The sequence below is a fragment of the Merops nubicus genome, unplaced genomic scaffold (assembly GCF_000691845.1).
Source record: "Merops nubicus isolate BGI_N331 unplaced genomic scaffold, ASM69184v1 scaffold22637, whole genome shotgun sequence".
NCBI classification, from domain to species: Eukaryota; Metazoa; Chordata; class Aves; order Coraciiformes; family Meropidae; genus Merops; species Merops nubicus.
The window spans coordinates 1-16,657 of record NW_008622586.1 but is presented as its reverse complement, the minus strand read 5'-3'; the positions used below and the strand labels follow the sequence as shown (position 1 = coordinate 16,657).

General features: G+C 41.8%; 1 protein-coding gene across 1 annotated transcript in view; it reads right to left on the bottom strand.

The window, feature by feature from the left end:
* Positions 1 to 7,936, bottom strand: part of ST5 (suppression of tumorigenicity 5) — a gene marked incomplete at both ends in the record, with an annotated part of 64,195 nt that extends 56,259 nt beyond the window's left edge. Inside the window, 2 exons of the mRNA XM_008944862.1 lie at positions 2,691 to 2,827; positions 6,719 to 7,936. Coding sequence (XP_008943110.1) covers positions 2,691 to 2,827; positions 6,719 to 7,936 — 1,355 coding nt within the window. The remainder of the gene's footprint in view (positions 1 to 2,690; positions 2,828 to 6,718) is intronic.
* Positions 7,937 to 16,657: the final 8,721 nt, after the last annotated feature.

Genomic DNA, 16,657 nt, shown 5'->3' with positions numbered 1-16,657 from the left:
CCCGTTCTGCTGTGCCCAGCACTCTGAGGAGTTACAGAGTAAGGAGGCTTGCCCCATCAGAGACTTCTTCCACTACATTTAATTTCTGAATTGTAAGTGCAATTTCTCTAACAAACACAAACTGTAATTTACATGGTTTTACTACATTTTTCTCAGGTTAAACTTAACATTGTGCCCTTAACCTTGCCTTCACTTTACTCATTCAACTTTTCTTGGTGCTGATAGCAAGTACTTTCTTCTAGATGACACATGAAGAATGCCTCAGACACCAGACCTTAAATAACAACATTGAAATATCTCAACTGCATGTAGGAGAACAGACTGGAAAACTGAAACTGTCTGGTACAGTCAAAACACAAACACAAACACAACAGAAGCAACCATCTCATACATCTCTTATACTCTTAATAGTATGTTAGTTTCTTGAACTTGCACAAAGCCAACCATGGTTTCTCCAACTGGATTCATAAAGTCACATCAGTTTTGGTCTGATTAAAGACTTGTTCAAAACCACAAGAAGCAAAAAAAATGCTAAGGTCACTATGACTGCCACATTCCTGTGAGTGCTAGTGCAGAAGATGAATGAAGTCCACATGGCTCCTTGCACATGGAATTTAGCTCTGATTAATATTAGGAATATGCACCCCTTTATACAGAGGGGACAGAGAGGGGAAGACGACAGACTTTGTTTATTACTACAGGGACAATGTTTTAACTACCTATAAGCTTTTAGGGAGGAAGGAGATAAAAACAGGTATATACAAAAAACCCACCACCCCTTCTAGGGCAACTGTTTGCAAAGAAAACCCAAAGCAGCAGTGACAGAGTCCTTGATAGCTTTGAATCAGATGTAAATCTATAAAATAAACTCACTCTTACAAACACCTGGTTTGAATGAGCACAAGAGTGCTACTTAGAGACTGGGGTCTAGCACTACTGGTATAAATTATGCAGATGTGATACACAAAACTACAATAGTTTCTTTAAAGCCAGAGATCAAACCACTTTGGCTTGTCTTTAATCATGCTTGACAGTTTATAAGTATTATACTGATTCGGTATTCCCCGTACACTGCCTGTACTGAATGAAGTCCTTTGGAAAGAGGTTGTTAGAAAGCAGTACAAAACAATGAAGTTCTGTGTTTGTCCACAGATCTGAAGTTTTGCATTCTCTTCCCACTGCACTGCCAAAATGCCCAAATTATAATCTGCAGGGAGCTGGCCTGTACTTCCCATGAGCTGGAAGAGCCCATTATGATTTTCTTCTACTGAATCCAAGATTTTGTCTCATTTGAGAAAGCTCCTTACCATCCCTGCACATTTTATTTTTATATTTAACAAACCAAAGCAAGGAAAAGAAGCATTACCACCTAACATCTGGCAGCACATTGACAGTCCTGGGCAAAGAGGAACACTGTAACTAACACAACACATTTTAACTTGTGAATTGCATAGTTGTCTGACTCTTCATGGATCACATAAGGATGCTCTCCACAGAAAAAAAAAAACCTTTTTCATATCAGTATAGGCTCTCATTTTTATTAACAGACACTGATCAGCAGCATTTTTATGTGTTCTGAAAACACTTTTCTGAATGGCACAAAGGGAGAGTAAAGCTGAAAATAGAAAGAGTAAATTCCTGTTTTCGCTGAGACTGACAAGCCAGAGACAGAATTTGGGTATAAGGTCAAAGAGCCCCAAGCTGCAATTTGTGGCCACTGTTCCTTGGTGTATCAACTAATATGACCTAGAATAATTATGTTCTTTTGTCTTTGTTTGCCCTTCAAACATTTATAAGCAGTATTACAGTGCCTCTGGTCCTCCTTTTCACCAGACTAAACAAGCTCAGCTTGTCAGTTCCTCTTCAGAGGATGTGCTCTAAGGCCCCTGACTATCTTGGTAGCCCTCCAGTTTTCAGCAGATAAAGATTCATTGACCGAAGTAAAATGAAGTACCCTTTATATCTGTTGTAAAAATATAACACTGAAAGAGTTAAAAACAATGCAGATATTCATCACTTGTGTGGAAAATCTGTGCTCTGAAGGGCTGCCCAATTTTCAGTAATTATAACAACCTTTTGATGTTAAAAGAATGTATGCATAGGCCATACATTTCCTTCTAAGACCAAAAGAAACATGTTTTTCTTCTGAAGCTTAATCAAAACAGTGTTTTTGTTGTGCATTCCTGATGGTTGTATAGCTAAAAGAAATTAATTTTTCTTTAGCCAGCAACTGGGACTTCGAACGACCAGGAACAGTGTTACAAACAACTGCTTTGGTCAGTCCACACAGGAGTCCTGAAAAGCTCAGGGTGACTACACAAGACCTGTGAGGTCAATCTTACTATTAGGTAGTTCTGTAAACACTACCTCAACTTCAGTTCTTCATATTTTTACACTACTCAAGGCTTCAAGCCAAGGCCTAGATAAAAAGAATTACTTGATTCTTTGAAAATCATAGCAAAAAGCTGACCAAACAGTCTGTTTCCAATATCAGCCCATGAATTCCGAAGGAATCAAGACCTCCTGCACGGAGACTGAGAATTATGTTTGCACTGATGCATCAAACCCTTTTACCACCCATTTACTGACAGCACTAAATCTTCTTTCAAAGGGCATGTGTTGAACAACACAGTCTGACCACAACTGCTCAACATCCCTCTGTAAGCCCATGTACTGCAACAGGTCCTTACCTACAATATCTTCATAGGCATTTTCTTCTAAAGTGCTCTTGGATCCAAATTTATGCCGGCTCTCAGTCCCATTTTCAGTTGGGGAGGGAGGGTACAAGGATTGCAGACTTGATGCATCCTCAAATTCAAAGGATTTTCTAAAGTTTAAAACAATAAGTAATTAGTAACTAGAATGCAAAATGACTCAAACATATAGCTGAGCATTTGTTTGCTAAAAATATATATATATAAAATGATCAACAACAACAACAAAATCACATATCGTGCTTTAAGGACTACCTTTAGAGGAGCTCAAGTCCTGTGCTCACAGCAGTCCTTAGTATAGCAATCTGTGGCACTTTTATGAGGTTGCAAGTATTGTTATCCCCATTATGCAGAGAGGGAGAAAATACCAAAAAAGTATGTGATATTTTTCAAAGGTTACAGAGTAAGTTAGCAGCACAGTCCTCAGATTAGAAATTGCTCTGCCCTTGCCAGGGGCCCCAGAAGCACGTGGCTCTCTCTCCTCAAGAAAGACATTTCTCTGGAAAGCCACCCTCCACTGGTTGCTCTGGGAGACAGAGCCTTTAGTTTGAAAACACTCACAAGTCTTGAATCTTCAGATATGTTCCCACATAAAGGTCAGCGTACAGATGTCAGAGACAGACTCATGTGAAGGTCGCCCAGCCCCCCGGCACACCCCGTGTCAGGCACTGGCACCCAAGGACAAAGCATTGAGGAAATTAAGGCACTCTGGGGCAGACAAACAACCCAGGCTGATGGCTGAGGGCCTGAAGGTTTGGGCTTTCTGGCAAGAAGGTGAGGGGCAGTGAGGTCAGATGAACCCCTACAACCTGTCTCCCACTGGGGTACTCAAAAGAGGAGCTATTTACTGCCTCTCACCCACACCTGCCCCAGTGCAGGTGAGCAGCTCTAGGGGAAGAGGAGCCCAAGCCCTTCCCCATTCTCCCATTCACCGAGCACTTGTTCTCTGAGGCAATATCTACACCAAAGTTGCACTGCCAGCGACTAGCACTCAATTGATTTAGTGCTGAGGATGAAGTGGGATGAAAAACGGGCTCAGGTCGGAGTGTATAGCCCAGGGTGCTGTAACGCTGGCAGAGACTGTGCTGATGTCCTTACTTCACTCTGAAACCCAAACTAGATTAACAGTAAATGATCCTGCTATCAATCCTCCTTTCCTCCCCAGCTGGGGTGAAACATATGTTGACAGTGCATCCATATAGTAGCAGCAGTCTCTCATGACACCTGCTTAGTCTGTGAATTGTTCAAGAGCACCTCTACATGCAATACATTGACTATGACACAGATAAAGCACTTGACAAGAGCATCTCCTATTTGTCTGCCAGTGCAGACTTATGGGTCTGAGGCAGGCCTGGGAGCCCCCTCTCTCTCCTTTCCCCAATCTTAAGAATATCCAGGTCCATGTCATGCACATCAGGACTGTGGCAGAAACAAGCTGGGCATTTCAGGTCCAGACATCCACTTGGCCTCAGCTACTTGCAGTTATAAAAGATGCTTAGGCACTGAAGACATACCTGTGTATAAAATGAGACTTTCTGAAGTAGTTCAATATTCAGCTCTTACAGATTTCAAGACAACGCCACAATGCAGTGACATTGCATAGGGTCATGGGAATGGTTTTGTGGACCAGCACTCAGCTGTGGCCCATGTGTCCCAGGCCTACCCTGGGACACTCCTCTCCCACACTGTGTCTGTGTCAGAGGGTCTCCAAACACTAGTGAATGTCCAGCTCACACCAGTCTCAAGTGCAAAAGCCACCATGGGCAGCAGGTCCTCTGAACACAGACTGGCTCTACGCTAGCAGGCAAACCCCACAGACTTCCTCCATTTTACTATAAGGTAGAATTAGCCACCACAAAGAAAATCTGTATTTTCAAACAAAATATTAGAAGAACAAATAACCACAGTCCATTCTCATGATGTTTCAGCGAGTGCAAACCACAGGGGTGTTCAGTCTGAAACCCTCAGCTACAAGCTATAGACTTAATGACTTTTGTCTGTTCTCAAAAAGAGACCAGTTTAGAGACACAGAGTTCAATAACTAATATTAACAAAATACTGTCATTCTTAGATGACTTGTACAGTTTCAAGCTCTCTATAAATGCTGGAATTCTCCTCACTATAACTAAAGGTAGGATAGTAAAAAGGACACCAAAGTTAAGACTGGATAAAGGATTTCCATCCAGCCTTGAAGTCAGACAGAAAACCTGTGATGTTTGAGAGGTTGATTTAAACTTACTCATTAATCATGATTAATCAGATATAAGTCCAGAAAAATCGCTAAACTACAATAGGGTAAAAAACAAATGGAAACCTACCCTGTACAGCATCAAACTGATTTGTAAGAATTAACAGGTACACATGATAACACTTTAAGTCCTACAACTTACACTGCACTAATTACAACTCAATTTGATAAATACTGCTTTTGTTTTGTTCTTGTACTTACTAGCCCCTCACAAAACTGAGGCTCCACTGCTGAACTGTGTTGTTGTCTAACTCTGCTGTGATGGGAGACTGAACCTGCAGAACAGCAGATGCAAGCCCCAGTTGTACCTCTTCTTGAAAAAAAAACTTTCAAAACTTCATCTTACAAACTCACTGTAACAAAAGACTGTGGCTCTTAGATGACTTGTAAGGTCTCAAACTCTGTGTATACCTGGAGACTGACTTGAAGTGCTTCACCATAGGTCATGTAGTGATTCTGTGCAAGAATTATCTCCTGTTATGCATTCTTCTCTGCCACCCACCACACAGGTCATTTTACCACCTGCCCCTTAATTTTCCAATAAATACTAGCCATTTATAGCAGAACATTTAAAAATTATTGTTTGTCTTCTGTACACTGGAAATGTCATGCTGAATAAAATGAGGTCAGCTTTATTTCACAAGTTCTTGTAAAAAACTAGGTTTAGTTCCTCTAGCTGAGATTATTGCCAGAACTCAGAGATAATCACAGCTTGGCTTTCCACATTCCCCCCACGCTTTTCTCAGAGAAGCAAAGCACATCAGCAAAGCTGTTTGATCCATTTCCGAAGCAGGTGTCTCTTGGAAGTAAAGAGCAGAATCTGAATGCTCCTCTTCTCCTTTGCCTGCCCCAGGACCCTTCAGGTCAGGTTGTGCTGACATAAACTTTTAATTAATCAAGCCAACATCAAGCACCAGACACTAAACTGATAGTGTGTGCCTGAGATGCTGTTTAGCAGTTACTTGCAAAGTTCATCACTAAACAGCAAGACAGTGTGTATTGTACACATCCACAGATAGGTAAACTTGTTAAAAATGCTGTACTTTGATTAACAACTATGCCTACTGTTTTCTAAGTGGTGAGCAGAATGAGTTACCATTCCCAAAAGAGGATTCATGTAATTAAAAGCCAAGCTCCACAGACTGCTAGGGAAACAGAGACACATACTCTGCTCATCATTGACTCAGGAAAGACATGAAGGCCATTCTGTGCTAAAACATGGTTTTCTCAGCATCAATCCTCTACAGCTACTGATAGTAACTCAGGACATTTCTACACATTCAATTAAACCAAATCACCAACACTGCATAGAACTGACAACTGCTACAGACAAGCTCTAGAAACACAAACTCTCTGCAGGTATGTTTTGCAGTGAAGATGGAGATTGGATGGTGACAGATCACCTCTGGTCCCACAACAAGAGGTTAATGAAACCACGCTCCATTACAGTTCACAAGTAAGGACATCTGTGCCAAAATAAACTAGATAATCTTTAGCACATGACCTAGAGCCTTTTCCAGGGATGGAGGAATGCAGGTTAGAGAACTCCAAAACTGTGGCCGTGCAAAGTATTGTACCAGTGCATCCCATCAGTGCAGTCCAGTGGAGAAAAAAAACTTGTCTTTCACGCAATTTCTATCATTTCTGAGCCCAAAAGCATTGCATTAGAAGGAGAATTTAGAATACTATTACTAAAAAAAACACAGCACAATTATTTATTTGAAGATTGAGCACAAAACGTTGCCTTGAATTTTACCTATTCTGTGATTTTCTGTGAAAGCGCGACTCTTTCTTCTGCCTTCTGGTCACAGGGGGTGCAGGGGTGGATGGCAGTGGGGGAGGAGCAGCAGGTGTAGGGGATGGAGGTAGACCATTGCTTGGTTTACTTTTGTGGTTTTTGTCTGCTTCATATTCAAAGGTGCGTTTGGGCTTGGGGACAGGATTCACTGCGCTGTTATCCGGGCTTTCAAGGAGCAGTTTAGGGCCAGCTAAGTTTGCAGTAACCCCCTGTTTTGTCTTACTGCTTTTCTCAGCCTCAGTAGGTGTTTCTGGTTCACTCCCCAAAACAACACTCCCTCCTTTGCTATCACTTAAGGTTTCACTCAGTCCCTCCACAGTACTAAGAGTCACAGACTTTTTCCTCCCTTTGTCAACACTGTAACAGCTACTTGGTAACTGAGGGAGGCCTCTGCCGGGCTGCGCCTTCAGTGCCTGCTCGATCTTCTGTATCCTGTTGAGCACAGCAGAGGACTCTTTCCTCGCGTGGCCCTTGAGGAAAGGGGCAGAAGGAGGCTCGCTCCTGCCGGGTCTCTTTTCGAACCGATGGCAGGAATCCCTGTCCAGCAGCTCCTCCTCCTCTGTTTCTGGGTAAGAGCACTCGGAAAACGTTCGGCTCATTCTTCTGAGCCCTTTGAAATCGAACGTCTTCTCACTGCAGGGAGAGGTCAGCACGCTGGGGCAGCTCTCACTGCCCGACCTCTCCCCAGCATCCCTCTTGTCCACACACGTGCTCGTCCTGGGGGATGGCTCCCGGCGGCACTCCCATTCTGTGATCTTCTGCCTGATGTCCAGCGCCTGGGAGCGGACGCTCGCCCGGCTGAGGGAGAGGTTCCTCAGGTTGGTGGCCGTGCCCAAGGACAGAGTGCTCCGGGCAAGCGGATGACTCCCTATTGCGTCCCCATCCTGAACCTCCTTTGGACTCTCCTTTTGGTCCTCGGCCTTGAACACAGACAGCCTTTTATCCAAAGCTCCCACACTGACGGCTTTGAGCGGGAGGCTCGGGGAATCGGCGTCCGACGGGCTGGTGGAGGCGCTTTGCAGCGCGGACGTGTGGCTGCTCCAGTCCCTGAGGCGCAGGCTGGAGCTGGAGACCTTGGTGAGCCGAGCAGAGTGGCAAGAGTCCTCGCTGTCGCTGAGGGGGTAGGCCAGGCTTCTTCGTGGGGACAAAAGAGGCGGTGGAGAGACTGACTGACACCTAGAAGCAGAAAGAAATAAAAAATCAAGTCCTTGGGGAAACTAGAGTTATTTGCCAAATTTCTTCTGGCTGCAAGTAAGGCAGAGGACATCTACAGGCTGCAAAACCACCCAAAGCATCACTAAGACAACAAATACCACGCAGCCCCAGAGACAGGGGCAGGGGGGTGGCAGCAATTCATTGATGTCAGTGATGAGCTGATGAGCAGGGCATTCAGCATGTCCAGGGCCAGTTTTCTCACCTCTGTTCAACCCTAGCTTTTCCAAGTTTCCTGAGTTTAAAGATAGCTGAGATCTTCATAGCAAACCATTGCCTTGAGTGCATCTGCCACCTCCAGTAGAATAGCTCCCTGGCCTCTCAGATTAAGGAGGCCTTTGCAGGAAAAGGGGGCTGTCAGGATGAAGATTCCTAACGCAAAGAAAAGGAGAAAGACTGACCAACAAGGAGCACAGTTTACTCACTGGTTGCAGTGAGCAAACCATTTTAGAAGTGTCAGGTTTTAACTTATTAACATCTGAAGCAAAGCAACACCGTGGTCAGCCTCTGCAGTAATTTAGTCACTGCATTTCAAATCCCCAAGATGAGCTAAATAAAACCGCAAAAGGAAGCCCTGTTTTGTCTTTGATCTGATGTTGTGGCCAACAGATTAAATTCTCCTGATCAAACAGAAATAATTTCTTATTGAAAGATTATTACCGACTGAAAAACCATATTAATCTGCCCACAGTATGTGCTGCAAAGTATAGACTATACAGAAAGGTTTCAGTGTTACTCTGGAAAAAACCCTCAGAACAAATTTTTGCCATGGTTTGCAAAATCAGCTATTGTTACTGGAGTTTTGTACACTGCTGCAAAGACTTACAAACAAAAAGACAAAAGGAAATTAAACAACACATTAATCAATGATAAGCCAGCAATAAGAAAATTAAGCCAAAATCATGTCAAAACAGGAGGGTTTACTGCACTGCCACAATACATACATACAAACAATAACAGAAATAATCACAGCTCCTTTTTAATATTCTGTCCTAGCAACTTTGTCCCAAACAGTACAGAAAAAAGAGGAAAGACACAAAACTAATGCTTTGCATATACAATTAAGTTCCTGTTCTGCAAAGACTGCGAACAAGTTGTTTTTTTATAAACTAGCCTGTGCACACAAAGTTCAAATGAAATAACTGTTTGACCAAAAGAAATCATGGGAGCAAATGTTTCCACTACAGTGAAGGGAGAAAAGATTCAGAAGATCCCTGCTGCTAGACAGTTTCCCCTCCATAAAGCCAGTCAGTACTCAGAGGCACAGGTGCCAAGTTCTGTGCATTAATCCAAAGCATGGGGGCAATTTAGGAAAAATTTACTTTTGACACTAGAGATATTTTCTTTTTCAAACACTTCTCCAAAACAAAATATTAGATTTCATCCCAATTTCCTACAGTGGCTACTTAGCAAGCAAAACTCAGAAGTATCACAAAACATAAAAGTTCTCGTCAGAAAAGGACAATGATCAAATTATCATAAAAGAGAACTTATATCTGTTGCAGAATTCTGCAATAAACAAGTCTTTTCAACACAGAAGTTACACTGATTGGTGACCTCTGTTTCTTTATTGTTTTGGAATGTGAATGTCTCAGAAGGTCAAAAGCAGGTGACTTAAGAAATCTCAGAAGACCAAAAGCAGGTGACAGATAATGAGTGGTTGTGGCTGGTAGTAACATAGTGTGTGTAGTGAATCACCTAGAGTCACTTCGGCCTACAAACCTTTAGAGTGCCTGTAGATGCATCCTAAATCAGCTTCCTCAAGACCTGGTGGAGAGCTCTGATTCCTCATTATTTCTGTCTGTCTCATCTCAATCTCTTCAGTTTAATACCACAAAGTCAAAATTTTTTAGTATTCTTAACAATCCTTCAGCCTAGACTTGAGATCACATCCTCTGAATTCCTGTATGTTGTGCAGACATGCTCCAGAGGCACACTGATGTTTCTCTCAAGGACACAGGTATCACCCACTAGAAGTGTATTTTACATCTAAAAACTACAGACTCCACTGCAGCCTTTGAAGCCCCGTTACCTAAATCCACTGTCAAGATTCAGCTAGTGGATAGGGACAGACTCTGCAAAGAGGTCATGTGGAATGTATTAGCATTTGAATCTTATTTGTTAGACTCTAAATGATAATCTGTATTGACAATACCAATAAAATACAAAATGACTGGGGTAAAGTCAGTAATGACTTAAATGACTCACTTTATAGAAGATACCGTAGGCATAGTCTCTCATAAGAAATATCTTTTCAGTTGCTTCCAGTGTCAGGAAAATTAACTCACCAAGACAAGAGGAAGAGGGGGAAAGCATGATATGCACAACCTGAAGAAGAGGCAAAACATTTCTTCTTAGAGAACTATCTTAAATCCCAGGCCCCTGATAAGGTAACTGTGCTTAAGGCTCAATCTTGAAACCCCCAAATTCAGTTACAAAACTCCCACTCACTCACACTGTGCAAGATTGGGGCTGCAGAGCAACAGGCCCTCTGGAGGTGTATGCTGTTAAGTACTTGGGATATCACAATTAGGAGAAAGATTCTGTTTTACATGGTGTTATACTGTACATTTCAGTGATCCAGATAAAAGCTATAGGATTATTTCAACAATAATGAGCAACAAAGCTTTGTCCATATGGCTTCAGGCATGTTTTCTCTAAAGGACAGTGGTGAGTTAACAGAAGGAAAAAACACACACACACAAACGAACACAGAAGCTCATCAGTGGATGGTCCCTCCCCAAGAAATCTACTTCCATTACAAGAATATTCTCTTGAAGGCACAGCAGTTCCACAGACTTCAAAACTAGTATTATTGGACAGAGGTAAATAATTAAATAACTTTCAATCTTCCAAAGATTTTAAAGCAAAATGTTTTTATTGAATCTTTCTACATACGCAGTGACACATGCAGGACCTTACAAAGCATATCGTTACATACACTTTCAAAAAATTATGTATAAACAGCATAAATAAAGATCATGGAATCAAGTTCATGTTTCTTAACAAGTTCAAGTGAATAGTACCTTCTTTCTGGGCAACGATATTTCTTTGAGAACATCAGCATTTCAGAAAAAGCACTGGAATAAGTTGCTGTGATAAGGGCATTCTTCCAACACAGAGCCTTAGGTGCACAGCTCTCAAACCACTGGCGAGTCAGCAGTGAATAGCAGCCTCAAGGGTAAATCACCTGCCAAGCAGCCCACAATGTGTTGTAACCAGGTCACAGACCCTGAAACTACCTTCCAGGTGGGACTCTGCTGCACAGTGAGGGGAGCAGACATAAACCTGGTGTCCAGCCCTCTAGCCCATGCTTAGCTTTGCTGCTGTGAGTTGTTCCCCGAGAAATCAGAACTACCTCGTGGGTAGGAGAAAACTGATAGTATCAATGACACTCTGTGGGATTTTGAACTGTAGATAAAAATCGATCTTCACATTCTGATTTGGTCTTTTCTCTCCAGTTTCTCTTCTCACTCAAAGAGAAGAATCTTTTAATTTACAAAAACTTTAATTCTCCACACCTGCTCTCAAATAAAAACAGGATTCCCGTGGACCAGTGTATGTATTCATCTGTATGTACTCATCTTGAGGAGTTTGCGTCCATGATCCACGTTTATTTTACAACCACAAATAACAGTATCAGATTGCATCTCAGGCCAAGGCTTAAAGGTGACTGGAAGGTGATTAAGGGACTTGCCTCGACAGGACTCCCAACTCCCACTGCCCTGCTCTGAGTCAAGCAGCTCAGACTCCACGTACCATTTTAGCTTTCCTGAAGCATCAGGAGTGGCTCCACAGATCATCCTGTGCTGAGGAAAGACAAGCTGGCAGAAGCTGCTCAGTCATCTTCCAGTTTTGCAAACCCCATCTGCCCATCTTAAACCAACACGTACAGAATAATAAGTCAGTTTTTGGCTCTCTGATGCAGGGAATTTCCCAGTTCAACGTGGTCATGCTCAGGAGCCCATTTACTGAAAAAAAGATCAAGAAACGTGTTGACAAAATGGTCCTGGGTCTTTCCAGGCTCCTCCTGAAGAGATCCCGTAATGTCACAGTAACACTGATGTTTGGTGAGCTCACACAAAATCACACAGCACTCTTTTTACTCCTCGGAACTTTTCTCCCTACTTTGGCTAAGAAAATACTACTTTGGCTAAGAAAATACTACTTTCTTAGTATTTTATTTAGGTTTTCTGGTTAGCCCTGATTTTCCTCAGGGCATTATGCTATTTCATCAGGACAAACTAACCCCTTTCAGAGTAGTGATAATAACGTCAGAACCAGCATGTAAGCACATTCATTGCCATGTTGAGCAGATATGGCCTGCCACACAAGACTAGAGAAAAACTGAAATTATCTTTACAACTGAATGTTGAAAAACCCCTAAATCCTTGAGATTTTATTGTTTATCTGTGTCCAGATCTTCAACCAGTATAAGGATCCCAACAGTTGAAAGGAAAGCAAAATAAGAAACTTGAAGAACAAGATACAACTTACCGATTTCTTGGATTTTCAAAAGGGTATTTTCTCATGTAACTTCTTACCACATTAAAAAGCTATACTTGCATGTTTGTATTGAGACTAAAAATGGGTCATATTATGGATTCAGACCTGACTTCAACCCATAGTTTAGGATGCAGAAACAAAAACAAAGATACACCTTTTTTGAACTGAGCAAGAGGCAAGATGATGTCCACCTGAAAGCAGAGCCCACTACAGACAGACTGTAACAGAGTGCTTCAGCAGCACAGAAAGATCCCTTGAGTAAGGAGCAGCTTACTCAAGCTCCTACCATCTTGCCAATCACCATGAGTGCAAATACTGAAGTCCATCCTTCCCAGAGCAAGGCAAAGTGAGAGAGAAGCACACCGTGCTCACCTGTTAACTGGAACCAAGTGCACAGATGTAATGGGTTGCTAAGGTATTAATTTCCACCAAACTTCCACTTGATTTGATATAACAGGTAGAAAGTGTGTAGACACCAACAGAAGCTCTAATTATAACCAGTGTTTATGTGTCACTATTTCTGTGACCTGCACTTTTGTAAAGGTTTAACACCAACATCTCCTTGCAACGAGTGAAGTTTCCCACCACCCTAAGGGCACCCCTGCCAGGAAACCAGCCAGCAAACAAACAGAAAGCACTCTTCTGCCTCGGTCAGGCACAGGCTCGGAAAGCTCCTGGTACAAATCAATACTTTTGCACAAACAAGAACTGAACACACCACTGCAGTACAGCAGTCTTCCAGTCATGCTTCTTCACAGGCAAAAAAAAAAGCAGAGTAGATTGCAGAAGGGCAAAACCCCTTCATGGTTTTGACTGCAGCAGTGTTGAGGAATGCTGCGCAAAACATTCCCTGTTCCTCCCTCTATACAATTACCTGGAATAACTGCCTCCATGCTCTCCTGCAAAGAGCTATGAGAAGAGCACTTTTAGCTATCAGGCACCACCAGTTAATGGCTTGGTTGCATTTTGAGACGAGTTATGAAACAAACCATTGGACAAAGAAGCCAAGACGCAGCATCGCTTGCTTGTGACACTGCCATTTCCCTTCATTCCTCATCCCCAGCTGCGCTCTCACCAGTGGGGACAGGAAGGCAGGAACAGAGACTGCAAGGCACTCAACAGGGTGTTACTGTAAGGCAGCAACAGCAAATGCTCAAGGGACAAATGCAGGTAGCCAGACTGGCCTAACTGGGTTATTAGGTGGTTAGCATGAGAGTCAAATGTACAACCACCACCAAAATACATGATTTGAAATGGCTTTTTCACTTAACTGAGATACCCAAGAAGATCCCATGTATTGATGATACTTTGAGTTTTGATCTTTTATTTTCTAATATAAATTAGTGTTTATGCTTGGACAATTGCCTTGTACACTCCATCAAAGAAGATGAATTGAGTCTTTCATTGTATTAATTATACCACGAGTAGAGAAGAACTTTAAAATCAGTGTTACTCCTTGTAACTAGAGATTGTGGGAACATTAAGATCAGACAAAAAGGACCTCTTGCACTACTGAATTTAAATCCAACTTTATCTGGCAGTAAACCTTTCTATTTACAATATGTTCTGCACTCTGGCATAGCATATACAGTATTGTCATTTTCTATGTAACTCAAATAGATAACTACAGACAACAATGATCTTGAATCTAATTAAGAGCTTACAGTGAGAAAAAGAGGTGAACTTTTCACACTCAGTGCTGGGCATACAGTAATAAGGTGGGTTTCGAGCTGATTCAACTTTGTAACGAGGCAAGTAGTATGACTTGTCGTATCTTGCCTCTTGCTTGGAGAGAAGTGATGTAAGAGGCAATGGAACAACCCCTCTTCCACCAGACCCTTTATGATTTCTGAACTCTCACCAGGAGTATGGCTAAAAATCCCCAAAAATCTGCATTCCAGATAACCTCCTCCCTTGATTGTTGACTTTGGGATTGTGACAAAAACAAGATGGAAAATACTTTCTAAACTGAAAAATAACTTTGCACGTTAGAAGACTGTTGGAAATAGACTCGCTCTCATGAACATGTGTTAGTGATGGAAAAGTCCAAACATGTAGAGAATCAGGCAATAAAATCAAAGTGGATGAATATAATGAAAAGTTTAAATGTAAAACAAAAATAGAAACACTAATTATTTTTGTTTGAATTCCTCCCTCCTTCCCGACCCCAAGGAATTCTAATACTTCCTATTTAAACAGAAATTGAGACCATATCAGAAATAGCTACAAAATGATAGGCCACTAGGACTGTGAAACAAAAAAATATAGAATCCTGTGTGCCATTTTTAAATGCTCTAGGTTCTGTGCTCCCAGGAAGTACTGAGTTAACAATAACAATTGTGGGACACATTCAGGAGAGTGCTGTGGTGAATTCCTGCATATAAAAGCTCTCCTGAGCTCTGGGTCTTTGCAGTGTTCATGAAGAGAAGTACAGAGGAATGCAGCTGACTCCAGCTGAACTGTGTTTTTACAGCTTAGAAACAAAATGTCTGATTTATACCAACAAAATTCAGGAGTCATTCTGCCAGAGTGAATGACGTGAAGTGGCAACTATGCTCTACAAATGTACAAAAAAAGGCAAATAAATCAAAGTTGATGCGTCAAGATCCTAAACACTGGAATTAGACTGGATCTGTAAAGCAAAGACAGCAAGAAAATCTGATGACAAATGACTGTAAAATAAAATGTGATCAATCATCATGCATTAGGTACATGCCTTTGCCAAGAAATTTCTAAGGGTGAAGAAGACAACAGGAAATTGTGAAATTATCTAGACCGAGAGGGCTGCATTCCCTGCTGCTCTCGATTATGGCATTCTGCTCTGTAACAAGGCAAGTGCAGGATGGCTGTTAAACAATGCCATGTTTAAGCCTTTTTCACCCCCCCCTGCTCAGATACAAATGACTACTCAAAGCATAGAAGACTGACGAGACTGCAGTGCCCCTTCCTTCACAGTGATCAGAAGCTGACTCCATGTGGGAAAAAGAAAATCAAAAGCAAGAACTGAAATACCAGAGAAAGCTATTCTCTTTCCACTGGAGTACAGTGCACTGGTGCCATAGGACCATCTCAGCTTTCCTCCTCACGTTAGGAAAAAAAAAAAAAAAAATTCAAAGTTGAACAATTGAAGCCCACCTCATTTACTCTTTTCCCATAAAATGCTCTGAATAATAATTTATGCAATAGATATTTCCACTGTTGTATATCCACTATTACTTATTTTTATTATGTTCTGGAAATGGTCCAGCACATTTAAGTCTCACTTGCTTCCTTAAGATCTTGTGAGCTCAGCTGGAGAGAGAATGGCACCTAGCATATTCTTAGGCAGAATGCATAAGCTCTTTTTTTTTTTTTTTCCCCTTGTCTAAGAACTGCCAGTCCTTGAAACTTTTTCCTTTATCAGCATGTCCCAACATGACTGTTCAAAACCCCAGTGCACATGGACGCTCTCAGCTTTCTCTGCTTCTTTAACGCACAGGTAATTTTTCAACATGCTTGTTTATCTGCCCTGGAATATCAAAGCAAGAACCTCCCTGCCAGAACTCTGCAAGCTTTCTACACTTAAATGCACACAATTTTGTAAGGGTCAGAAATAGTTTCTATAAATTGTAATGCTTAATTTTTAATATATCTGAGGCTATGCTGGGTTTGGTGACTTCAAGTCTGAAATTCTGTTTTGGAAAAGCTGTTGTGAAATAACTTCATCTCTTTTCTGCTCTGACAAGTCAGAAAACCTTAGGAGGTCACTGTATACTTTACTGAAATACTCTATACCCAAAGGGAAAAGAACTGAACTGTAAGCCAAAAAGTCATGAGTCCTGGCTGCATGCTAATCCAGAATACAGCCAAGCCTGCTTTCCCTGCTTTACATATAAATCAACTTCTAGGTCATGCAAAACTAGTCATCAGATAGACTTAAGAATAAATATCTGATAGGGACAGAAAATGAAATGGGAATTCAGGACTCCATCCCATTTTTAACAACCATTCTCAATCTCAGCCACTCAGAGAAGTTGCTTTCAGAATAAATACAAAATCTATTCTTTGCCTCTCCTATCTGTATCCACATTTTCCTCCCAGACCCACCAGCTTAGCTCTTGTCCCCCATGTGCTGTCAATGCCCAGTGAGGTTCTTCTGTAAAGATTTGCTTTTTCAGACTCCATGTCCCAGTGGAGGCC